The 26,391-nt window shown below is 44.0% G+C and overlaps 1 protein-coding gene across 1 annotated transcript in view; it reads left to right on the top strand.

Annotated features, from left to right (window-relative positions):
- The first annotated feature begins 5,355 nt into the window (after positions 1-5,355).
- Positions 5,356-26,391, top strand: part of LOC102576367 (rap1 GTPase-GDP dissociation stimulator 1) — a 37,224-nt gene continuing 16,188 nt past the window's right edge. Inside the window, exons 1-6 of the mRNA XM_019497051.2 lie at positions 5,356-5,475; positions 5,629-5,754; positions 11,643-11,771; positions 14,209-14,334; positions 15,877-16,020; positions 26,016-26,150. Coding sequence (XP_019352596.2) covers positions 5,634-5,754; positions 11,643-11,771; positions 14,209-14,334; positions 15,877-16,020; positions 26,016-26,150 — 655 coding nt within the window. The 5' untranslated portion in view covers positions 5,356-5,475; positions 5,629-5,633. The remainder of the gene's footprint in view (positions 5,476-5,628; positions 5,755-11,642; positions 11,772-14,208; positions 14,335-15,876; positions 16,021-26,015; positions 26,151-26,391) is intronic.

The raw sequence follows: 26,391 nt of genomic DNA, 5'->3' as shown, positions 1-26,391 counted from the left end.
GTTGCCAACCCACATTTGCCAGTAGAAATCCAGCAGATGGGTTTCAGAGGGGTTCTGAAGGAGTTGAGTGAACAGGTATTCCAGGCTTACTGCTGAGAAAGATTATGGGAGGGGATGCTCCAGGTTTGAGCTTCCTAGTGGAAATTTCCTACCAGAGCTTGAAACTAAAATCAGTCTAATTCCTTAAAATGAGGCTGCCTCACAGTTTTAGTAATAGCTATTCTGGAAGTTAGTACCTACATGAAGGTGATTAATGATGCTTTTAAAGTTCACATAATTCATAACTTTTTGACAGCACATGGGGGTGGAATAGAAACTAAATGCTTGAAAATATCACCAGCCCCTTCCAAAAGTTAGCAGACCAGGATGTGCTTCTAATCTTTTTGCTTCTTGGTCAGCAGGAGCTGGAAGCTTTTCAGGGTGGATGCTTTATCGGCATTGACCTCTTAAGCCAATCAACTACTCAACTACTTCCAGGTCTTCGTAGGATAAAAAAAAAGGGGGATGGGGGTGGAGGATGATGACAACTGAATGACCTTTAGAGTAAATGAAAATGAAAGAGATGCCTAACACAGCAGAAATTGGGGCACCCTTAATTTCAAACTACTGTATTACTTCTGGTAAGAGTTGAGGGTAAAGTGATCGTATCTCTGTAAGTGGGTTGCTTAGCCTGCTGGCTTTATCAAGCAGGTTTGCTCCCAGAGGAACTCTTCAGCCACTCCTCCCAAACATGGTCTATAAAGTGCAAACATAGAGGCAAATAAACACACAAAAAACAAACCCTGATGTCCTGTCACAGGCACTTGGAGGGATACCCCCTGGGCTCTGACCCTCAGCATCGCAGCCTGGCCCCTCAGTGTAGAGCTATTCTATTCACAGCTGGCTCCTTTCCTTCAAACTGTTCCCTCACACCGTTTGCCCCTTTCCACTCTCCTGTCTAGATTTTAAGCTCCCAGTGAGTCATTCCCTTATCAGTAGCTCTCCCACAGTTGCCCCATCTTCAGGGGATAGACCACCCTATTATAATCTGGTAGTACTGACCTATAGAAATCAGCAATAGGCACCATGGGAAAAAAGAAAACAAACCCCCGCCACAAAAAAAGTCCTTGTGTTGAAGCTGCTGCCATCCTCCCTATTCCAAGAAATAAAAATGTCAGCTCTGAATAAGTTCTGTGATCCAGAAATACAGAGGAGCTATATCACAATTTAAAGTGTAAGGGTATCCTCAGACTGATTATGAGCAGATGAATTTCATGATCACAAAAATCTGGAGTTGCAAAAAAGCCTCTAGATTCAATTTTATCCTTATTAAAAATACACCTGAATCCTAGCAGCTGGTTTTATTAGCAGCTAGCTGTAATCAAGTACTCAGCTAAGTTGTAGGTTAGATAGTAATTCAAATACTAGGATGTAATTTGAGGTGTATGACTGAAAATTAAATGAAGCCTTCAATATTAAAAATGAAAAAAACAAAAACAAATCTATGCTCTCCTTGTACTAATATAGTGAAGTTGTCTCCGCCAAATTTCTGATCCTTAAAATGATAGTATAACAATATTAAGTTTTATTTTAAGAAAACACACAATTTTTTATCATTTCACATGGGGAGGTCTACCTTAGATCTTTAAAAATGGTCATTGTTTTACTACTGAAAAAACATTCAGCCTATAGGTTTGTCCACTTTATCAGCATTAATTGATCATGGTATGCAACTGGTCACAAGATATTGTTTCTACTCCTTGCTTGGATGACTGAACTATTTAAACAGGCAAATAATGCATAACAAGATTTTGGTAGGAATTTTCACATCAATATACTTGTGCTAAAAATCCTGAAACATGTCCTTAGACCAACACGGCTACAACCTAAACCCCTGAAACATCTTCAGGAATACATTATGCTCACCCAAACTCTTGAGCATATAACCCCAAAAAACTCACAACACAGCCAACTTGCTATTTTATTTTAAAAAGCCAATAATTTTCCTATTTGACTGCTCTGCCAATACCATAACAACAATATTCTCATATCTCATCTGCATTCCTCTGTCCACTCCCTTGCAGGCCCCTGCAAAAAGAAAAGATGATTACCCATGTGGTAAATAAACCTGGGCTTATAAAGATTAGTATGAGAGAAGGGTTATAAAATCTTTCACATATGAACCAACTTTTCAGCAGGAAACCAACTTTTCAGCCCACTCACCCATTTATCATAAAGAGATCAATTTATACTCACTTGACCAGGGGCTTAAATATTAAAGCCAGTGACAGCCATCTGTACCTCACAAACTAGATCTTGCTTTCCATTCTCCAAATCTTTGTCAATCCATTAGTGTTATTCCCAGACAGACTGACAAATCTGGCAGCCCTATTTTTTGCCAGAGCATTTTTACCTTTTCCAAACATGTTTCCTGCAACAATCATCTAAACTAAAATCAAGTACCTTGAGGGCTGAGTAGGAGTCCTGACTTACAGCTAATTGCTTGTTAATTGCAGCTTCAGTTGTGCTTTATCAAGGTGGGATGTTTTACCTGTCAGCAGTCATTTGGCAGTGGTTCAGAACATGGAAATTTATCCAGTTGCTATAGCAATGTGGTCAGTGCTTGAAGGTTAGACATGTGCTTTATATAATACACACATCCTTGACAGCTCTTGAAATTCATAGATTCATAGATTGTAAGGCCGGAAAGGGCCTCAGATCATCGGGTCCAGCCCCCTGCACCAAAACAGGGAAGATAACTGGGGGTCAGGTGACCCCAGCAAGGTGACTGTCCAGTCTCCTCTTGAAGATTTCCAGGGTAGGCGATTGCACCACCTCTGGAGGGAGCTTATTCCACAGTCTGGACATCCTGACAGTGAAGAAATGTTTCCTAATGTTGAGCCTGAATCGAACTTCCAGGAGTGGCCATTACTCCTGGTTTTCCCCTCAGGTGCCCTGGTGAACAGTTGCTCACCAAGCCCTTGATGTACTTCCCTAGTATAGTGGTAAGCTGCTACCAGGTCCCCTCCCAGCCTTCTTTTCCTCAGGCTGAAGAGTCCCAGATCCCTCAGTCATTCCTTGTATGGCTTGCCGTGTAAGACTCTGATCATACGGGTGGCTCTTCTTTGGACTCTCTCAAGCTTGTCCACATCCTTGTTAAACTGTGGTGCCCAGAACTGGATGCAGTACTCCAGCTGCAGTCTCACCAGTGCTGAGCAGAATGGAAGAATCACCTCCTGCTGGAGGTGGTTTTGCTGGAGATGCATCGATTGATACCTGCCAGAGTATTATTTGCCCTACTGGCTATGGCATTGCTGTAAAACCACTAATCATGTTTAAAACCATTAAAATGCTGTAAAACCACTAATCACATTTTCCAAACTTTATCCTACCACCTTATTTAATTAATTTAGATTCAGGCACTTGCAGAACTGTAAGAGGAGATATTTCAAGTGGCTTTCAGAAATGCTTTAGGCCTTTCTTCTTCACATCAGCCATGCTTCTTAAGATACCCAGGCCAGATGACCTAAGAGCTCTTATGCCTGTTCAGTGACATCCAAGAAAGTTGTACCAAAGGGAACTTTACTACAAGCCATATGTCCTGCCTGCTCAGAAGTAAAACTTGTAGACCCATGCTTATACTCAGGGCTGTCCCTAGGGTATGGTGAATTGAGGCAAGTGCCTGCGGCCCCTCCTGCCTGGAGCTGGTGGATTAGCCCTGCACTGTGGAAGAAGCATGGAGGCCCCCAACACCTTTGCAGGTGTACCACAACCCTGTGCAATGTTAAGCGCACCCCGCACAGGCTGATTTGCCCCAGGCCCCATTCCCCCCAGGGTCAGCTCGGCTGATACTACTAAAATCTGTGAGAGATTTTTGGAAGACTTTCCTGCATAGAAAAGGCATTGCACAGTCGCATCACATTTGTTATTTTCTATAGATTGGAGCTTTAGGACTAAAAAAAAAAAAAAATAGAAGATAGCCAATTTAAAGATTCAAGTATATTGGGAAAATTGTACTGGGAAGACTCCAATCTAAAAGTATTAGCTTAACTTTTAGTGAGTGATTAGGTACTGAAAGTGTTACTCAAAGACGGATTAAAATGTAGTCATTACTATTACACTATGATTTGTATATTAGCAAGAGTTCAACCTCTTGTTATGAATCTTATTTTTAATTCCTAAGAAAAAATATTTAGTTCTGTTCAAAATGCTATATGTGCTATAATAGTTAGCAAATATTATTGGCCACTTTTAACCAAAATTTTACGCTTATTTATTTAGACTCATTAGAAGGAGTTACACTTTTAGAAAATGCATGTATAAAATTCAGATTTGTTTCTCAGCAAATCAACAGGTATATCATTCAAAAACTTTAAAGCAAATAGAAACATCTGTTGGACAGAAAAGAGGTTAATCATATAATCAAAATGACTAGTGGAATACTGTATTAGTATCCCTGTAGTTGCCACACTAATTACACTTGGGATGTCTAAAAAGATTTTGTTCAGTCTTTGAATGGAACTGTTACATGACAACAGCCTCTTTGCTGTGAATTTGAACAAAGCAAAACATAGCTTGGTGGTCAAGACATGAAGACTGTTGGGTTTTGGGTGACTGGTTGCTTTGTTTCTCCCTGATCTATATGGAATGCTGGAATTGATCCAGGATTGATCAAGAAAATAGGTTTAGTGTTTGCAGGATGAAAGTGTGTGTGATTGGCCATAAAGAAAAGCAACCAGTCACTGTAGGAAAAATAGTCTTTATAATCAGTTTAGTCCTTTCTTTGCTGTCAAAGGTTTAGCTTCCTACAGCCAGCAAAGTACAAAAAAAGCATCAGCCAAAGACTAAAACAGAAACACGCATTTCTTGAATTCCCTGATCAAAAGCTTTACTCCAAGCTCCCCGCACATTCTGCCCTAGCTGACACCAATCTGTGTTTGTTTCACCATCTTCCAAGATGCTCAAAAGCCTGATGCCAATTAAGTACAATGAGACAGCAGGAATTTCTTTGAGGGAGATTATTGCCACTCATAATTACTAGGGCCACTGTAGGGCTACCTAAGGATTTTGACCAAATCTTAACCTTTGATTTGCCAGGAATTTTCAGGATTTGTTCCTCACAGATGGAAGTGTTTCCCTTTTGGCTCTTATACCTGGCCCCAGTTTAGTAAGGCACTTAAGACACTGCTTGACCTAAGCAAATGAATAGTCCTACTTAGATGTTTGCTTAGTTAGGCAGATTTTTTACTCCATTACTGAAGCAGAATCTTGGATTCCAACCCTGGCTAGACCTCTACAGAAACTTTTAAAATGAATGCAGGAAATAAAGCAAATTTAAATTCATTGCTATTATTGCTAACCCTAACATTGCAGTGCATAGATGTTCCAGCCTACTCGGAGACAGTGGAATTTTCCCAGCTTTGGCTAGAATTCTGGAACACAATCCAAGATGCGCAGTGAAGGCAGCCCAAGTACTCGCTGAAATAGCTAAAAATGGTACGTAGCCCATACTGTATAATTTACAAGTAATGTTACTGCTTGTATGTTTCTATTCTATTGATCTGTCTTACAGACACTAATTATGGGCCCTGAAAATTTTAATAGTTTTATTTTAACAAGCTCATAATCCCTGCTCCTCTGTGTTTGCAGAGGAAATGAAGAAGCTTTGTATTGAAGCAGATTTGGTTCTAATCTTGGTACCTCAGCTGAAAAGCACAGATGAAGAGATGTTGCTTCATACTGGAAGAGCCATTGGCCGCATCTGCTATGAAAAAAGTAAGAGTTATTCAGTAAACACTAAAGGAATTCTATGCTTCCTGGCTAATGTTACAATTTATGTTCCTCCACTTTCTATTTAGATTGGGCCAAAAGTGCTTTACAGACAGTGCTTTGTAGTAAACTAGATTTACCAGTTTCATCTTCATTTATTTCTGCAATTTGCATATGTTAGAGCTACCAGGCTAAAAGTACCTCTAACACCTCCTCTCTCCAAGCACACCTTGCCTAGGTCTCAGACTTCAGAGTAACCCCTCTTTCTTGGAAACTCAATTCCCCACTCTTTCAGATCACATAGTGGATAGTACAGTAGTATGCTTATGTCTCAGTAGGGATCCCTTTAGCAGGTCTGGACTCAGTTCAGACTTTGAAATTACATTCCCTCAATGACAGTGACAGGAATAATTAATAACAAAAGAGCTTCCATTGCTTAATCAGAAGAAAAAGTGTTTGTGTTAAAAGACAATAAAAAACACTACACACACGTCTGCTTCTTCCCTAAGGATCAATATCTGAGCTTTGTTGGCCAGATAAAACCGCTTGGTGGGCCAAATCCAGTTAGCAGGCCAAAGATAAAAGCAACCCCTGGCTTAAAATGTAGATTCACTTTATTATAAATACAGTGGGTTGATGCCAACCACCAGCTAAATTTTCTTTGGTGCCTGCCACTTTAAGAGCAGCAAACCTGCTTGCACTAAACACCTATGACTTAGTAGGGCTAACAGAGACCTGGTGGGATTCATCCCATGACTGGGCGGTACATATTGAGGGCTATAGATTGTATAGAAAGGACAGGTCGGGGAAGAAAGGGGGGGGGGGTTGCACTTTATGTCAGTGAGCAATATACATCAACCCTCATCAAGACAGAATCCGAGGTTGAGGAAGTAGAAGGATTGTGGGTTAGGCTACATGGGGGGCAAGGAGAAAGGGATTTGGTGGTAGGGGTCTCCTACAGACCCCCACACCAAGGGGAAGAAATAGATGCGGGGCTCCTGAGGCAACTCTCGGAGACCATAAAAGCTAAAGAGGCGGTAGTCATGGGGGACCTAAACTACCCGGACACCTGCTGGGAGACGCAGACAGCAAGGTCCCATCGCTCACGCAGGTTTCTAACCTGTGTACAGGACCTCCACCTGACACAGGAGGTGCATGGTTCCACTAGGGGGAATGCCATACTGGATATGGTATTGGCAACGGGAGATGACATGATAGGGGACCTCCAGATGGGTAGCCATTTGGGAGACAGTGATCACCTTATAATAGAATTCAACATAAGACGGCGAGTGGGTAAGGTAACTAGTAGGGTGAAAGTGCTAGACTTTACGAAAGCTGATCTCAATGCACTCAGGCGATTAGTCAAGGAAGCACTGCAGAGTAGGAGTTTTGATGGGATGGGAGCCCAAGAAGGGTGGCTGTGCCTAAATGAAACGATCCTTCGGGCACAAAGCAAGACGATCCCCGAGCGAGGCAAAAGAGGGAAAGGGACCAGGAGGCTTCCATGGCTGACCAGAGAAATCCAGGAGAGCCTAAGGGCCAAAAGGGGAGCACATAAAAAGTGGAAACAGGGTAAGATCACTAAAGATGAATATACCTCCTCTGCTCGTGCTTGTAGGGAGGCAGTTAGGCGGGCCAAAGCTACCATGGAGCTGAGGATGGCAACCCAAGTAAAGGACAACAAGAAATTGTTTTTTAGATATATTGGGAGTAAAAGGAAGGCCCAGGGAGGAATAGGACCGCTGCTAAATGGGCAGAAACAATTGGTGACAGACAGGGAAGACAAGGCTGAACTCCTCAATGAGTTCTTTGCCTCAGTGTTCCTAAGTGAGGGGCAAGACAAGTCTCTCACTGGGGTTGTAGAGAGGCAGCAGCAAGGCGCCAGACTTCCATACGTAGATCCTGAGGTGGTGCAGAGTCACTTGGAAGAAGTGGATGCCTTTAAGTCGCCAGGCCCAGATGGGCTCCATCCGAGGGTGCTGAAGGCACTGGCCGACATCATTGCAGAGCCACTGGCGGGAATATTCGAACGCTCGTGGCGCACGGGCCAAGTCCCGGAGGACTGGAAAAGGGCTAACGTGGTCCCCATTTTCAAAAAGGGGAGGAAGGAGGACCCGGGCAACTATAGCCGGTCAGTCTCACCTCCATCCTTGGTAAAGTCTTTGAAAAAATTATCAAGGCTCACATTTGTGAGAGCCCAGCAGGACAAATTATGCTGAGGGGAAACCAGCATGGGTTTGTGGCGGGCAGATCGTGCCTGACCAATCTAGTGTCTTTCTATGACCAGGTTACGAAACGCCTGGACACAGGAGGAGGGGTGGATGTCGTATACTTAGACTTCAGGAAGGCCTTCGATACGGTATCCCACCCCATACTGGTGAGCATGTTAAGAGGCTGTGATGTGGACGACTGCACAGTCCGGTGGGTGGCGAATTGGCTAGAGGGTCGCACCCAAAGAGTCGTGGTGGATGGGTCGGTCTCGACCTGGAAGGGTGTGGGCAGTGGGGTTCCACAGGGTTCGGTCCTTGGACCGATACTCTTTAATGTCTTCATCAGCAACTTGGACGAGGGAGTGAAATGTACTCTGTCCAAGTTTGCAGATGACACAAAGCTATGGGGAGAAGTGGACATGCCGGAGGGCAGGGAACAGCTGAAGGCAGGCCTGGATAGGTTGGACAAGTGGGCAGAAAACAACAGGATGCAGTTCAACAAGGAGAAATGCAAAGTGCTGCACCTAGGGAGGAAAAATGTCCAGCACACCTACAGCCTAGGGAATGACCTGCTGGGTGGCACAGAGGTGGAAAGGGATCTTGGAGTCCTAGTGGACTCCAAGATGAACATGAGCTGGCAGTGTGACGAAGCCATCAGAAAAGCCAATGGCACTTTATCTTGCATCAGCAGATGCATGACGAATAGGTCCAGGGAGGTGATACTTCCCCTCTATAGGGCGCTGGTCAGACCGCAGTTGGAGTACTGCGTGCAATTCTGGGCGCCACACTTCAAGGAGGATGCGGATAACCTGGAGAGGGTACAGAGAAGGGCAACTCGTATGGTCAAGGGCCTGCAGACCAAGCCCTACGAGGAGAGACTAGAGAAACTGGACCTTTTCAGCCTCCGCAAGAGAAGGTTGAGAGGCGACCTTGTGGCTGCCTATAAGTTCATCACGGGGGCACAGGAGGGAATTGGTGAGGATTTATTCACCGAGGCGCCCCCGGGGGTTACAAGAAACAATGGCCACAAGCTAGCAGAGAGCAGATTTAGACTGGACATTAGGAAGAACTTCTTCACAGTTCGAGTGGCCAAGGTCTGGAACGGGCTCCCAAGGTAGGTGGTGCTCTCCCCTACCCTGGGGGTCTTCAAGAGGAGGTTAGACGAGTATCTAGCTGGGGTCATCTAGACCCAGCACTCTTTCCTGCTTATGCAGGGGGTCGGACTTGATGATCTATTGAGGTCCCTTCCGACCCTAACATCTATGAATCTATGAACAGGCAGCAGCCAGGTGCCTGATGAGGGCAACCATTTTGGCCCAGGGATATAAGCAGGGCTGCAGTAAGGAAGGAGGAACCATCAGGCTGAGATGCTGCTCCAGCCAGAGTCAGCAGGGCAGGGCAGGGCAGGGCAAGGGCAGGGCAAGGGCAAGGGCAAGGCAAGCGCAAGGGCTATGGGGAGGAGGTGACCCCTTGTCCTGGGTAAGACGTAAAACTGCACCCTGCCAGAGAAGCGTGGTTTGGTGGGGCTCCTAGTGGCGTGGGAGCCCCCAGGAAACACCAGGCCAGTTACCTCCCCAGTGAAAGGTGGGTTGGGTGCCTTAATAACCCCAGCCCTACATCCCTGGTGGTGCTTTAGTGAGCAGGGGGAGCCCAGGGCTTGGTTAAGGAGCCCTGAGACAGAGATCAAGCTAGAAGAGGGACCTGGGGCCACACCCAGGCAGCAGAGGAACACCTGGGGGTGCGAGTCAGTCTCTGTGTGAGAGGGGTGATGAACAGAGCAGCCCATGTGTGGGCAAGTGAGGAGGCCCAGTGGGGGCATAGTGGGCTGGTGAGGGGCTAGGAGTGAAATAGGCCTACAGTCATATATTGCTCAGTCAACACTCAGGTGAGGATAGCAGGAGATACCCAACAGACTGCACCGGGGCTGACTGAGGCAAGGGGAGCTAAGCCCAAAGCCAGGAGAGCTAAGCCCAAAGGTCATGCTGGGCAGCATGAGTGTGGCTCCTGAGAGAGGGCAGTATGAAAGAGGTGGGGTGAGAGCCAGTGGAGGGGGTGAGACCCTGGTAAAAGAGGGGTAGCGTGTGAGTGTCCCTCCCGAGCTCTAGAAAAGAGCTAGAACTGCGCCTGGTTTGCTATGGCCATAGGCTGGAGAAGTAACATCTGCAAGGTATGACAGACGAGTGAAGCGGGTGGTTGATCTCGGAGCAGGGCAGCCAGTAAAGACCTGGTGAGGAGGCCACCCTATTACATATAGCTTATATTAATAGCATGTTTTATTCAACTGTCCTAAACAACCCTAACTAAATTGCAACTCATATCTATATTACAGTCAAGCCTGGAAATCCTCGTTGTGCTAAGTATTGTACATACCTATATAACCCAAACAAGTTACAGTCCAAGCAGAAGGGACAAAGGGTAGAAAGGGAAACCAAGGCAAACTACTTAAGTTCATGCAGGAAATCCAATGTCAGCAAATGCAGGTCTCCTTTCTTCTAGTCTAGTGCCTTTTATGTAGAACTGTAGTGTTACTCATAGGGCAGACAGACATCCAGCTCCCTGCTCTATCATGGCGTTTCACAGAAAATGCCAGGAGTTGGAGCAACTCCCTCCCCCTCCCCGTGACCCAGAAGTCATTTGCTGTTTGGTTTTCAGGGTGGAAATCAAGCTCCACTTTGGAGCCAGTTCAGTTGAGGAGCTGCCTGCCTGCATGCTCTCCCCCAGGCCCCCCACCCCACATCAGCTCCATCAGCTCTGCAAGAAGGGAAGAGGGATGAGGGAAGGGAAGCACACTGTGAGCTGGGGTTTGCTAGGAGTAGTGCAGGAGCCATGGGGTTTTTTTGAAGCCTTTACTCTCATGTAGGTATCTTAAAACATAACCACGGTTATTTCAGAACACAAAAAGCCAAGTTGCTGCTGCAGCAGCACAAAGCCCACATAAAGAGCATTGCATTGTTGCACTACATTTCAGGGTATACCTGGAACCAGGTTGGAACCAGATTGCAGTACACTGGTCCACTAATTCTTAACCCTGCTTTGTAGGAGAAGTTATCTGCACCAGCCATACATCTGTCACAGCAGGTCAACTACATTGACTGACTTTAGGGACTGAACCAAGATTCTACCTGTTGCCTACCTCCTTCATTCTTTCTCCATTCATTTGCACTGGAACAAGTAACAGTTCAGAGGAGTTTCTTCATGTTAACTAGCCACAATATGTGGAAGGAGGTAGAGCCGTATTTTTGTTTCCTTTAGGGCTTTTGACCATCCAACCATATGGTAAGCATTCAGTTTAACATCAGTGTATCATCTCTGCAACACATGCTAAATGCAATTACAAGTGCTATATCCCATCTATAATGGCCGAATTACTCAGCTTGCAAACCTATTATGATGATTGTGATGTAGAGTTTAAGTATGTAACTCTCTTCTTGTAGTGAGCCAATAGTACTCCTGACTCCAGAACTTCTGTCTGACACACTAAATGAAATTTGCAAGACAAAAATCCTACCAGTTTGGAAAGCTTAAAGCAGTTGAAATACACCCAGACTCTATTGCAGCAAAGTTCTGTCTTCATACTTTCTTTAGGATTACCTCCTTTGAATCATTGAAATTACTATGATGGGTCAAAGTTTCATCTGAGATTAATTTCTTTTTTCCTTTAATTTTTATTTTTGTTACTTCCAGGAGACCTTCAGGAAGAGCTGGTGAAATTAGGAGTGATCACATCACTGGTCCGAATATTAACTGAATACCCAGAGAATGAGGCACTTACTCGTGTTGACCTGTTGGCCTTATGCAATCTTGCAGATCTAGGTAAGCAGGAGAACACTCCTAAACTTGCAGTGGTACTATGTTCTCATCCCAAAGCAAATTGTCATGAGCTGTTGTCATTTGCCTGTTCTAAAGAAGTGTTACCGCAGTAGGTGTGGTTTCACTAGGTAAATACTTTACCACTGGAAAAGTGACTGTAATCCTTTGTAGCAGTTGCTAGTCTTCTAGACAAAAAGCATTCAAATTCAATACATGTCCCAGCCTCTTTCAAGAAAAAATAAATTTACACCAGCTGAGATGTGTTCCATTTATGTAGCTCCACCGACTTTAATTACAGGGTATATAATACTACTTTTTATTTAGAATGTATTACTATTTCATTTAATTAGATATTGCATTATTTCATTTTGTTAAGTGTCTCTACAGGACAGGGGAGAATAGGAGACTCTGATGCACACTGTCTCTAACACTGATCCTTTTATCTGCCATAATAGAATGGCTCAATTCTCTTCTCAGATGTACCATTTTTCAATGAGTGTAGCTTTATTGACTTCAATTGGCTTTATTCCTGGTGTACACTGATATTGGTGAGAAAAGGATACAACTTGATATCTTTTTAATTTATCTTGGTATAGAAAGTTCCTCATACCTATAATCAGTTTAATTATCACTCTCAGTACTGCCAGCTCTCATAGCGTTATTGTGCATCTCATGATAGGAGTTGGGGCGTTGGGAAAAAAACAGCTAACGTATTTGACAACTTCAGCATCTATGTAGAAAAAAATAATTTCTAGTCTTATTCATTTCTGAAGAAATCAAATAAAACTCAAGAAACTGAATATACTATAATGTAATATATTGTTCTCATTTAAAAGGAAAACAAAATCAGAAATGTTAAGCCATGATTTCTCAGAAGCAGCTGAGTCTTGACACATGAATGCTTTCTATACACATTGCTTTATTGCTAAAAACCCTCATCTACCTAGCCATGTGCTGTATCACATGACATTCTTCTATATATTGTATATCCAAAAAGGGAAAGTTCTTGAAAGACTGAATACATAATTCTTACGAGAGCACCTCTGTAACAGGTGCCTGAGGTTGCTGTGATGTCCCCTAGTGGCTGCCTCAATCTTGACTAGCTCTTGTCCTCACCTCTCAGGATCCCCACCCTAGTTCTTTGCCTGTCGTGTCTGTTGTAAAGCTGCCCTCAGAAGCTGGTGAGCCTGGCGTGCCCTCTGTCTCTCAGCCCTCATTCTCTTAGGTCCTACTTGCCTTAAGGGCTAAATCCATGGCCTCCTTCCACCCCTACAGCCACACCTATGCCTCACAGATATTTGTTACAGTTTTGTCCACTGTAGAGGCCTAAGCCGTCTTGGCTGTACCCTTCCTTTCTTCTGGCTACAGACTTCCAGTCCTTGTCTACTGATTTGGGCCCAGCTCTCTCACTCTGGGTCCCTAGGTCCTGTGTGTCTTGCTCTGGGCCCCCTGGGCTCAGCTGCTTGCCTCTCTAGCCCTTAGCCCTCTGATTCTTGACTCAGGCTAGGCTGCCTAATGCCATGTGCCCTACCAAGCACCCCTCCATGGCCTCCAGACCACCTCCATAGCCACAGCCTGGTCCTCTAAAGCCTAATTAACCAAGAAACAACCAAGAAATCTACCCTGCTCTGGGTTATTGCCTCTCTGCAGGGCCATCAGCTCCCTTTAGTTTCCTCTGGGCAGTTCCAGGGAACAACTCAGGTGCCTGCTAGTCCATCCACTGGAGGCATCTCCCTCAGAAGTTCCTTACCCTTCAGCTTGCAAGGCCAAACTGTCTGCTGTGATTCAGGCCCTGGGTTTATATGCCTGGAAGCCGTGCCTCCTTTTGCTCACATGCCTTCCCAGCCGTGCACAGGGTTTTCCCTGTCAATCAAAGGTCCACCTGCCCTCCTGCAGCTGTGGCTCTGCACAGCCATCTGAGCCTGCTGCATCGCCTCCCAGCTCCCTGCCACAATTCCCTCCCCTCCCCCCACTTCCCTTATTCCCAAGTAACAGGGTCTGGGTCCTCTGTTAGAACTTCCTTCAGAGGTTTCTCTTATGTTCATGTTGAGATCCTTTCTTTTGGGTATAAAATATTCTGCAATGGCAAACTGGAGGATGTTTTCATACTACCTACTTGCTGAATTCATCCCTGATATAAACCCATTAAATGAATTTAAACTAAGAAATAAACTTGACTGTTATTACCATAAAAGTGCAGATTCAGAGGAATTGCCTGAAACTGTGACAGATGTTAAAAGAAAAATAAAAGAGTTTGTGGTGGGAGGTCATGGTTGGGCTCCATGTCATTGATGTGGTCAGAAATTAATTGTACAGAAACAATATAGCAAGGCAGCTAGAATCAAAGCAGCATCTATTCAATTAAGATTAATGAGAGATATTTTAATTGCATTATATTTAATTAAGTACATATAAAACCATGACACTATCTTCTACTCAGATTCTGCTAAGGAAGCTTTAAGCAAGACAAATATTGCTGAACTTCTGGTGAAACAGCTGAGAAGAGCAGAGAAACATGAGAGACTTGAACTCATCATTGAGGTCCTACAAGCACTAGTGCAGAATGGTAAGGCTCTTTTTATATGGCATAATGGTATTCCAATTAAAGTGATCCTGTGTTTTCACTGGAATTTCAATACTGAATACAGAGATGCAAACCCTTCTGCACCAAAATATGGGTGAAATCCTGGTTCCTGATTTAAATCAATTGCAAAATTCCAAGCATCAGGATTTTACCCCATGTATTTGAAAAGGGAAATTGGGAACAGCAGACAAGTGGTGGGGGAAGAACATGAACTTGATAAAAATGGATGGTGAAGGAATAGTGTCAAAAGAAATCCTTTGCATAATACATGCAGCCTACTTACTGTATGGAAATGCAAAATAAACTATCATCTAAGAAAGGTTATCATCTTTTGTGCTCTCCATACTCAGGATTGAAGTTGGGCAGTAGAGTAACTAGGGGCACCTGTAAACGAGTGTGAAGGCTGCTCCAAAATGCAGTAATTGCCACACTGATGCATCTTGTGACAGGGGTGGTTTATCTAAAGCTTATCAAATGAGCATTAGTTCAAGCACCCCCCACTGCCATTTTGAACCATGGGGATGCTGATACATAGATACTGTGGCACTTTAATTAAAGCAGCTCTCACAGCCACTCCAATTAAAGCACCACCTGCCTAGGCATCAAGTGTGAGAGCGTACCAGGATCCCTGCTACTGGGAGCTTTTGCCACAACTAGGGAAGCTCTGTTGCCTCTGCCCTGCCACAAGAGCTGAGTAGAGCAGCCCCACACCAAACTATGCATCTGGGGATGGAGGGCAAGTGGGGTAAGAATGGTGGTCTCATCCTTGATCCAGGTGTTCCGTGAGTGCCTTGTACCACCTTTTCACAGAAAGACCCAGCAAATCATTTGGGGAATACCTCAAACAGGACAGTTTTCCATTCCATCTGTCAAAACATTTTTAAAAGCTTGTTTGACGCCTGTTGTTATATTTGGAAAAACTTGTTACATGTTTCTCAGGAACCAAATCTAGCAAGAGGCACGTCAAAATATGGTGACCAGTGTTTGGAGTGAGCACAGTCTAGTTCCAAACTAACATAAAAAAATTCTCTCTCAAAATAGCTGTTAACTGTACCAGGAAAAAAAATTGCCACAGAAAAACAGGGCCATAACACTGCTGAACTGGAAGCTGGTGACACCAGCACAAGCCTGTGAAAAAGGACATTTATATCTTAGAGTATTTCACACTTATAAAAAAAATAAATGCCATTCTGAGAGCATCTCATGACTGGATTTTGAAAGTAAGGCCACTCGCTGCACCTAACAAAGAGTATTGAGATGGCAAATACAATTTTTAAAATATGAAACATTATAAACATCAACTGAAAAATTCTCCACTGACCAAAAAAATGTCATAATGGTCTTTGTTACTACTGTTTCTTGTATTTTCCAGTGTCAACATACCTGTTATTAACCATGGTCCCTTAAACTATTGCCTATGAAAAGATTCTGTCTTAAATTCAAGGATTTAACCTTTTTACTTTACCGTTTTTGCAACAATTCATTAAAAAGCTGTTAATATTCATGTTATCCTCACCTCTGCAGATGCTCTGAAAATGCAGTTGGTAGAGACAGGTGTACATGAAGCACTGTCAGAGATCCTGCTGAGGCTCCAAGGCAGTTTACGAGCTGAAGATACTCTCATTGTGAAGGCTGCATCAGATCTCATTGTCTCTCTGCTCCTTGGAGGTAAGAGAGCCCAGATGCTTGCAACAACAGCAGCAAGTCCTATTAGCAGAGGGGAATGCCATCTGCTTCTGAGCTTTTATCTCTTTGTGACGCATCTGCAGCCTGTTTCAAGATAGCTAGAGGGAATTACTCTCACAAGACATCATATTTCTTCTATAATAGTAGAATTGTAGTACTCTTGTTCCTGTGTTTTTTCTCTCAGTGTATGCGCATTTTGCCTCAGGCACCTAATGCCACTCTGACAGCTCCTGGACAGAGACTGGAAGTGCAATACCATAGCTTTAGGCTACCACCTCAATTGTGGATGTGTACATCAGCCTAGACTTGGGTTTTTTCAGCTTTGACAGAATTAGAATTTGGAACAATTATTCCTCAAGAAATTCTGATGTTCTGTAGAAAATTTTTTGTTCAAATCTGAGATGCATGCAGGAACAGAAAAATCAAAATGCTCTTCACTTTTGAAACCCAGAAATGTTTGTGCATGATCAACATCTTAATTGAATGGAACAGCCACCTGCTGCCATCTTTGGGAGCAGCCTGGGAAACACCTTAGAGTCAGGGTAATCTCCCACAACAGCATGAGAAGCCTGGAAACTTGAAAATATGACTCTGCCAGTTCTGCATGGATGCAAAACTGGCCAGTACCATGTCATGGGGAGATGTCACCTTTTTTACCATTTAACGTGTACACTGAACAGCCATTTAAACACTGGCTTAAAAGAAGAGGTGTCTCTCCCAGCAGCAGAAAACCAATGGCTGCTGCTTCTGTACCACAAGCCACCACTGCTGGGTCAGAAGACAGTGGACAGAAGGGTGAGGCTCCCATCTACATCCATTCCAGTATTCCACACCTCACCCCCCACCCCTCATTAGGCAGTGGCCAGGGCGTGTGCCCCACTTGCCCATCTATTGCTACTCAGAGCTAGAGTAGCCCACCTATTCTTCAGGGGTCCTAGGAAGTTCTGCTCCTAAGCATGCCCTGCTCACCCCTCCTGCTCTATATGTTCCAGTCCTAGAAATTAGGCCATGATGCTCCCTGCTACTGCTCTCAAAATCTGCATGCTTGAAAGTGGTGGCAGGGGCTCACCCTTAGGTTAAATTCACCACATCATTTCAAGGATTGATGCCACATGGAATGGGAAAGGGCAGGAAGGGTGTGCTTGAGACCAGTTTTCCCAGGAGCAAACACTGTGGAAGAGGTACAGACATACTTGAGGCCTAGGTCACAGCCTCCAATCAGTGGCCTCTCAGATGTTCCAGGCTTGTCACAGTGCTACACAGCAGTGAGCTTGAAAGCTCTGAGATTGTCTATTCTGAGCCTGTCTGAAAGACAGGGATGCCCTGGAGCCAGAGTCCCTGGAAGTTTGGATTATCAAGAAACCCAAAGGCAGTCTGGCAAGAACTAAGGTAGGAGTTTCCATGTATCAGCATTTGCCAACTAAAAAAAGAAATATAATCTTTCTTGTCAGATAAATTCTTAGCCTGCAGTAATTACAACTGGGCTCCTGTGGCCTAGGCAATAAAATATTTAGTCTTCTTCCCAAACAAGAAAATCTTGGATGCTGGATCAGACAGGTTTTGGGATGTGTTTCTAATGTGACATTGACTGAGCCTCAACTGGTATAATTCTGTGTGTCTCTACTTTCTGGTCCATGATATAAAGTGAAGGGCTGAGAACAAAGTGTGGAGAGTAGATGGACCCTGTACAGAGCTTTGCAGACACAGCTCTGTCCATTTCATCTGAGCAATTTGGCTGCATCTTTGTCATGGAGATATTCCAAGGCATTTGGCAGGTCCTTTTTTAAGTAAACTGCCTTCTCTAATGTACCAAGCCCGGAGCTTGACATTCTCAGTTTTCAGCGTAAAAAACCACATACCCAACACATTTGACTCATACCCATATTTCTTCTCCATTCATTAATCAGAACTGTAGCCAGTCTAAAACCACTTAGATTACTGACTGAGAGAAACAAGAATAGGACTGTAGGCAGACATAACAATTGTATTAATACCAAATTATGTTGATATAAGTTGTAGTGATACTGCTGCAACTTTCATCCTATTTCATTCATGGTCCAAGTTACACTGAGATCCCAGGGTCAAGAAAACCTGTGCAAAAAACAAAACGAAAAGCAGGGCGGTGCATGCGGGGATAGCATATGCTGCCCAAAACTGAAGCCTGGCTGGCTCGAGCCATACTCTGGCTGCCAGCCAGGCTTCTGGGTGGCAGGATTGCCACTGCTACAGCCCCAGAATGGCCCCAGACTCCCAGGTAAAGCTGTTGGGGCCAGCCCAGCACTGGCCTCAGCCTCCCTTACCCCACCTGGGGTAACCTGCCATGTGCCAGAGGGCATGTGGCACAGGTGTTCCTTGGGAACAAGTAGCAGCAGCACAAGGTGTACTCCTTGTCCTGGAGGAAACAAATGACCACACTCATGTGGACATGGCCATATAGCCATCTTGTATCACTACAGGATTTTTCCAAGGTAACACTTGTATCATAATAGCTGATGCTATTTTATGATACAATACTATCATAATACCTGCAGCTCCTCCTACCTGTTTGAAGTGGTTAAAAGATATATTTTTCTGTACTCTAAGTGTACTAAAAGCCATGTTTTCTGTAAGAAGAACACTGCCTTCCTAGGCTGGATATTGTGCTATCTTACCTTTCATTTCCCCAATCATTGTACTGAAACCAAAAGAGAAAGAAAGACCAGAGTCCAGCAGTAGTTCTCAAAAGCAAAGAATGTTAAATGCAATAGAGACATCAGATTGCTGCCAAGGCTGTAATTTGATTCTGGTAGACTTGTGTTACTGGTGATTTTATTTAGGGCTACATGAATTTAAGGATAGCTGCACAGAATCATGCACTTATATTGCATGCTTTCCAAAAATCCCAACATATTTTACAGTTTATATTGTTAAAGTTATAAGCAGTGACAAATGTCTCTAAGTTAATCACCATACAAAATTTAAATTTCTCCAATTAAAAGCAAGTTTCCCTGAACTACAGAATATAATTGCAGTAATCTAAGATTTTCATTCTTTTAAGATTACACTTAACCTTGTCAGACTCCAGTAGGTAAAAGACAGAGAAAGTTATGGAGTGGATATATTGCCGTTCCCTCAGTCCCCATATGAAAAAGTCTTCTGAGGCATCCTGCACACAGATTGCATGTATGCGTGCAGAAATCTGCTATAACCTAGACATAAGAATGTGACCACAATATTACTTAGCATTCCATTCTACGAGGTGCTAACTTCATTAGGAGTTTAGGGCATTCAGCAGTTTCAAGAACTAAGATTTTCACAGTACTGAGGCCTGTATAGAACAAACAGCTTTATTTCTCCAAAACTTTAAGTACAGTTGCTATTATTCATGCTGCTTTTGATGTAACCCTCTGATAAACTAACACAAGACTGTCTATCCTTATTTTAGGAAGGGAATGGTCCTTTTGAGGCATTACTGCAGAAAATAGGGGCATTGTGGGAAATCTTGCATTAACACTACTTTCCTACATTGAGTGAGGATTACTGTTAGACATCTAGAACCATCCATCTGGTGGCCACCACTTAAATATCAAACAAGTTCACAAAATCACAGCTGTCTGGCAACCTATCACAAGCACAACCTGAACATGGAAGACTTAGGGTTCAGGGGTTAAAGTAACAAGCCTGGAAAGTCCAGGAGTCAAAGGGATCAAAGTCTAAATGCAGGCCATGCTAGGCAGAGGTTCAGACACAAAGGAGAGACATCAAGGAGCAGACTGAGGTACAGGGAGATAGACTAGGGAACAGAGAAACAAGGAGCAGGGACCAGACTAGGTTACCCAGGCCCCCTGTATACATTACAGGTATCATGTGATTAACTGGTTAATTGTGCAGTTAGATTAAGACCAGCTACACAAGCAAAGTACATATCACATGATAAAAAGCTCCAATCAGTTATAAAGTTAGATATTTAAAATGTGTACTGACTTCTAGTTGGTTGCTATTGAGTTTTAATTTGCATGTGTAGCAGGCAGGGAGGCCATCATAGAGGATAGTCCGGTGTCCTCTGTCCTCTATTGATATGAAACCGGACACCTTTATGTCCTCTATTTTCCTCTTGAAGAGAAAAATAGAGGACATAAAGGCATCAGGGTTTCATATCGATAGAGGACAGAGTAGCAGAAAACCTGAATGTCCTCTATGACGGCCACACTAATAGGGGGTTATCCAGGCCAGGGACCAGGAATCAGGAACCAGGACTAGAAGCATAGAATCAGGAGCTAACCAGAAGGGGAACCTGTCTTATTAGGAGCAAAAGCAAGCACTTTGCTGGAGTCAGCTGGGGTTTGTCTGTCTGCCTGCCAGCCAACCAATCTCTGGATGCTCCATGTAGGAAGCATTGATACACTACTAACTTTTGAAACTTTCAACTCTCTAAACAGCAGATCAAATGAATAAATACAAAAAAGGAGCTTATATGTATTTTCTTGTCCTCGTCTTCATTTATTGTACTACAGATCAATTCATGCAGAAGCTGTTTGCTTATCAATATGGCATTATCTACCACAGGGGTCGGCAACCCCTGGCATGCATGCTGAGTGCGGCATGCGAGGCCATTTTGCTTGGCATGCCATGGCCAGCCCCAGCTCCAGGGGCTGCCAGCGACATGGCCTGGGCTGCTCTGAGCAGGGCTTGCAGCATCCCAGCTGCCTGCTGGGAGCAGTGCGGGATCCTGGCTGGCAGCAGCTCCCCAAAGCCAGGGCGGCTGCAGCCGGGAGGCTCCAAACACCTATGCTGGGCTACGGCATCAGCTCCCCACCAGCACGAGCAGGCACGCCTTGGAGCAGGGCCTGTGGCAGTGCAGCCCCAGTCACTCCTCTGCTCCCTGCACGGAAGTGATGAGCCCGGTGCAGCTGTAGCCAGCCTGGACTCTACAAACAGCTGCGCTGGGCTCATCACCTCTTTGTGGGGAGCGGGGGAGAGACTGGGGCTGCACTGCCTCAGGCCCCGCCCCCACCACCCGCTCTAAGGTGCACTGGTGCCGGAGCCCAGCACAGCTGTTTGGAGCCTCCCGGCTGCAGCTGCCCCAGCTCTGGGGAGCTGCTGCCAGCTGGGATCCCGCAGTGCTCCCAGCAGGCAGCTGCAAGCCCTGCTCAGAGCAACGCAGGCTCCAGCAGCTACCCAGAGCCAGGATAGCTGCTGGCAGCTACAGAGCCTGGGCTGGGGGTAGGAGGGAAGGGGCAGTAGGGCTGGGGGACAGGGGCAGCAGGGCTGGGGGGCAGAGGCTTTGGGTGGGGGGCAAGGGGCACAAGCACGGTATCCTGCCATGTACCCCTTGTCCTCATTTTGTTTTTCTGCCATTCCGGCACTCTGGCACCTTCCAAGGTAGGCATTATGGTGTTTTTTGGCACTCCGGCCAAAAAACGTTGCCTACCCCAATCTACCAGAATGTTGGTACCTGGCTTGCATCCAAACACATGCAGCTACAGCTGACAGGAGCACTGGCTATTAGGGCTGTGCAAAGCTTTGGTCGCTGATTCAATTCGGAGGAGATTCGGCCCGATTGGGCGGCTGAATCTCCAAATCCTAATTGAATCGAGAGACCCACTAACCTCTCCAAATCGAATTGGAAGCTTCCAAGTTTGGATAGATTTGAAGATTCAGCCATAGACACAGCTTTATATGTTTTTCTACGTACCTCGAAGTACCAGGTGTGGCTCATGAACACTGAGATGGTGGGGCAGATGGAGTAACCTACGGGAGCATTGCGGAGTGGGTGGGGCGCAGGGGTGTCTCCTGCACGCTTGGTGGCAGACCTGGAAGTGGACCAGAAGTACTTCTAGTCCACTTCCGGGTCTGCCACCGAGCATGCAGGGGACCCCCCTGTGCTCCCGTGGGACACTCCATGTGCTCCACCATCTCAGCATTCATGAGCCACGCCTGGTACCTTGAGGTACATAGAAAAAAAAAACATATAAAGTTGTATCTATGGCCAAATCGCTGATTCTCCAAATAAGAATCAAATCTTCAGATTCGGCTTAATAGAATCGGGACAGTGATCCGAATCAGCAAATCAAATCAGTCCCCCGAATCAGGCTGAATCGGAATCAAATACTGCTTGCTTTGCACACCCCTCCTGGCTATGGCTAATTTTACCAGGAATGGTAAGAATACTTACTCACTACACCATCAAAGTGACCAATCTAGTAAGCACTGGTTTTGGTTTTTTATTACAGAACAGAGCAATAGCCATAGATGTCCTGGCTCTATCAAATTCACATAAACATGTACTTTAAATAAAGGAGACTAATCATTTAGAAGTCATTTTATGAATTTTTACTATTGTTATGAATCTGGGTAGCCAGCTATGAAAGCCATTTTACTTTCTCTATTCAAAGAACTACAGGGTATTTTGAGGACTAGAAATGAATTCAAAGCACAGCAAGTTTGTTGGTTGGAGATGTACATGAATAGATGGAAGGTAAGACTTTTGTAAGTGTCAGTTGACTTTGATTCTAAGTTATTTCTGGAAGCAAGATTTAGGCTCTCTGAAAAATGTTGCCTGTAGTCATAGCAGAAGAAAAACTAAAAATTTTGAAACAAAGGATGAACTTTCAAGGCAGACCATTGTCTCCTGCAGAAAGAAAGGATCAATAATACTAATTACTATAAGCAAAGACATGCAAGGAAGTATCATTTCATCTAGGAAATCAATGCACTTTTACAGAATGGTTTAGAGGTATGACGAGTCAGTAAAAAGAAATTAGGCTTCGGCTATGTTTCCCATCTATTCTGCTACCGCTAGTATTGTCAGCTGTCATGGTGGATGCTGCAAGCTCTTAGTTAATACCAGGCATGGATTTTGCAACCTACATTACACAGATGAATACTTTCATCTTTGTGGCTAGTCGCAGTACAATATTTGAAGAGGTTAACAAAGCAGGTTAACTGGTTGCAACAAATATCTTTAACTTACTTCCTGTTTCCCACTCCAAGTGCACAGCCATTCACACACACACATGTACACACACACTTTCCTTTTAGACTTGAGTTCTTATGCCTTCTTATTCTACCATCACCATGAAAACTATCCTCTGTGCCTTTAAAACTTGCTAACTTAGAGTTGATTTGTTTGGCTGAATGACTTTCTTTGTCATTTTCTCACTCTCCATCTACCACCCCCACTCTTTGCATCAGACATTTCATGCGAAAGAAGTGAATAATCCCTTTCAGACCTCAGTCTATGCTGCTGATGTATGCACAGCCTTTAATCTAAGTAAAGAAATCCTGGGGAAAGCTAATCGTAGTGCCAAATGAGTTCTGAGGCAGTGAAAAGATGACAGGTTTTGCATCAAGGGAAAGTGGCTGTCCCTACTGGGTTGTGACTGTGAGCCTTTAAAATCGAAGACATATGCAAAGCTGCCACCTTCCAGGCAAAAAAAAAAAAAAAAATCCATAGACAACCACTTTGGACTTTTGTGACAGTCAAAGAAAGGTGTACACTAATGGATTCTTCTGTTTGCTTGAACACTCTCTTATTCTTTTGTGCTTCTCTTCCTCTCCTCTCCCCCTAAAGATAAATAAAAAAGAAGTCTGTCCTGAAAGTCTAAGACAATTTAAAAACTTCACATTAACTATTTTACCTGTAAAATTCTAATAGCGAAAACTAAATAATCTGTGTTCAGAAAGATGCAAACCTCTCAAAAGAGGCTTATGAAATTTTCCTTATTTTCTCAGTCTTCCAATCTCAAAAAAAAAAAAAAGTCAGGTCCAATTTGGGGAGTAGGCATGAGACAAAATCATCACCACTGAATTTTTTATTTTGAAGGGGAAATGAAAGAGCTGGCTTTGATAAAACTTGAAAAGTTGCAGAAAGTATCACTTCTTAGACAAAGCCCACATTTACATTTCACCAGTATTCAAGCTCCTACATAGTAAAAAGAAATAAGCATTTAGCTTAACTGAAATGAAACAGTAATGAAAACATGACACCCTTTCATGAAAAGAATTGTACATTATTCAGCAGAGATTAGGAAGAAAAGCAATGTGGAATTGCCCTTCAAAACCACCAGAGGTTTAGAAGCACTTAATTAAGGTCAGTCATGTACAGAGGTCATAAATATAAATCCTAAATAGAAATTTAGTTTTCACAGCAAAGGGGTCCTGAACCAACTAGATTCTCAGTTAGTAGAACGGTTTCTAGAGTTCCATTGGTATGAATTTACATACCAATTTACACCAGCTGAGGATCTGGCATTGGTATGCAGCATTCAATTCTCTGCCATATTACAGCAAGTTGCACTCATATCACAAGAGGATGAAGAGAAAAAGCACAGTCCTGACTACAGTCAAGTTCAACCATTCTTCCCAAAAATAGTTTTTCTCATGTTCCAGTATTTGTACTTCAGAAAAGTATCTGCTTCTTGCCTCTATATTTACCCTAATGAACATATCACTGCTGTCATGACCCAAAGGTCTGATTTTTTGTGTGTGCTTCGGCACTAAGAATTATCCCCGTGGGTTTACAGCTTCATTGCACGGAGGAGTTCTGCTGCACAGAGAACCCGCGTGCAAAGGAGAGTGTTCCCGCCACTTTGCAGTTGTCTTTGCAGGGTGCATTTTCTTTGCAGCACAGAAATGCACAGTGCAAAGAATTCCCGCCATTTGGATGCAAATTCGTGCCCCGCAATTGGCTAGTGCTAAATTATTCCCACGTGGCGGCTAGCGATTGGCCTGCTAGCCGTATAAGAGGCTTGAGCAGTTTCCGCCCAAGCCGAAGAGGACTCCGCATCCATCTCGTGGGGACTCTGGGTGTGCACGGCAGGGTAATAGAAACCCTGTGTGTTGCCCAGAGGAGTTTGGCGGCCTGATCCACCGCCCACCTCTTCCCGTCTTCAAACGGAACCTTCTATAAGACGTAACGACGAGTTTTATGTGCGCTTGTCCTGAACATCCGGAGTTTGTCTGCGTGGAGCCTAGCAAACTCCACATGATTGTTCGCGTTTTCTCTTGTAACCGCAACTCAAGCAAGTTTTCCAGCCTGCACCGCGACCGTCTCAGTGTAAGTAAACAATCTTAAAATCAACCGTTAAGTGTCTGTGCCTAATTCTAGCTCGGCGCCCGCCCTCTCCGACCCGGCGTGCCCGGGCTGCCGGCCACAGCCCGTGTGCAGAGCGACGAAAAGGGCCCGGGGTCTGACCCGGCCCACACAACTGCAAGGCACTTTCAAGGTGGATACCCAGTATATATAGGCATTAAGGGAATGAAGAAGTTAAGAAGAAATGAAGAAGTCCCTATGAGAGGACTTATATGATGTTTCCTTTCCATTAGAGGATGCACAGATCAGATAAGAGATTGCAGGCTGATGGAATTGTAAGATATGAAAGGTGTGATGGATGAAGACAAAAGGGACATGAGTTTCAAGATTCCTTCCGCCACACTGTTTTTTAGTGATATATGTATTATGGGGACAGCACAATATAAAAGCAGGAACTTGAGTGAATTATTGTCCTCTGATTCTCCCCAGTATTAAATAGGTAATTAACTCATTAAATCAGCTGGCGTTCCACCCCATACCAAGAGTACAAATTCAAATTGGAACTCTTACATTTTGGAAATTAGTTACACAGAAGGGCCAAAAGTTTCTCTAGTCTAAATTCAGAATTATAAAGCCATTGGGACAACTGACAACTGTCACCACCCTGGAAGAAGTATTTGGATGAAGATGGAAGAAATGAGTCCAAAGACTTTGGTGATCATTTCTTCTAGCTTAAGTTAATTTGCAATAAAAGATGGTTCAGAGTAGATATAAAAGTGGCATATTAGGTACCTTTGGCATCTTTACCTAATGTGAGAGCAAGCTTTGTGCCACTGAAGCTTGTGGATGATGATTGTACCCTCGCTACTATTTTTATGCAACTTGGTTGAAATTCAAAACTTCAAAGGCAACAATAGCGCTGTGTCTCTCTTCCCAAATGCTTGTTTTCTCTTCTTTCTTAAAGATGGTAATTGCATACGGATGGTGCAGCTGGGAATCGTACATCAGCTTTTGGACCTTCTAGAGAAACACATGGACAATGGGGATGTCTCTATTCAACATGCTGCACTCAGTGCACTTCGAAACTTTGCTATACCAGGTACATGGCTTGAAGGTGATAAACCCTAAACAATTTGTATTTATGTAGGAACAGTCATAGCTTAATCAAAATCCCAATTGTGGTGCCTTTCATTCTGCCAGGTACCTGAGGTTTTTTTCTACAGGTTTATGAATGCAAATAATGGGATTACATGTGTGCATAAAGGTAAAGAACCTAAAAGCATAAGAAGAGACCTGAAAACTTGTACTGAAATGGTTTAATATTTCACACTAACACTATA

This window comes from Alligator mississippiensis, chromosome 6, assembly GCF_030867095.1.
Source record: "Alligator mississippiensis isolate rAllMis1 chromosome 6, rAllMis1, whole genome shotgun sequence".
NCBI lineage: Eukaryota > Metazoa > Chordata > Crocodylia > Alligatoridae > Alligator > Alligator mississippiensis.
This window is presented reverse-complemented; position numbering and strand designations above follow the sequence as displayed.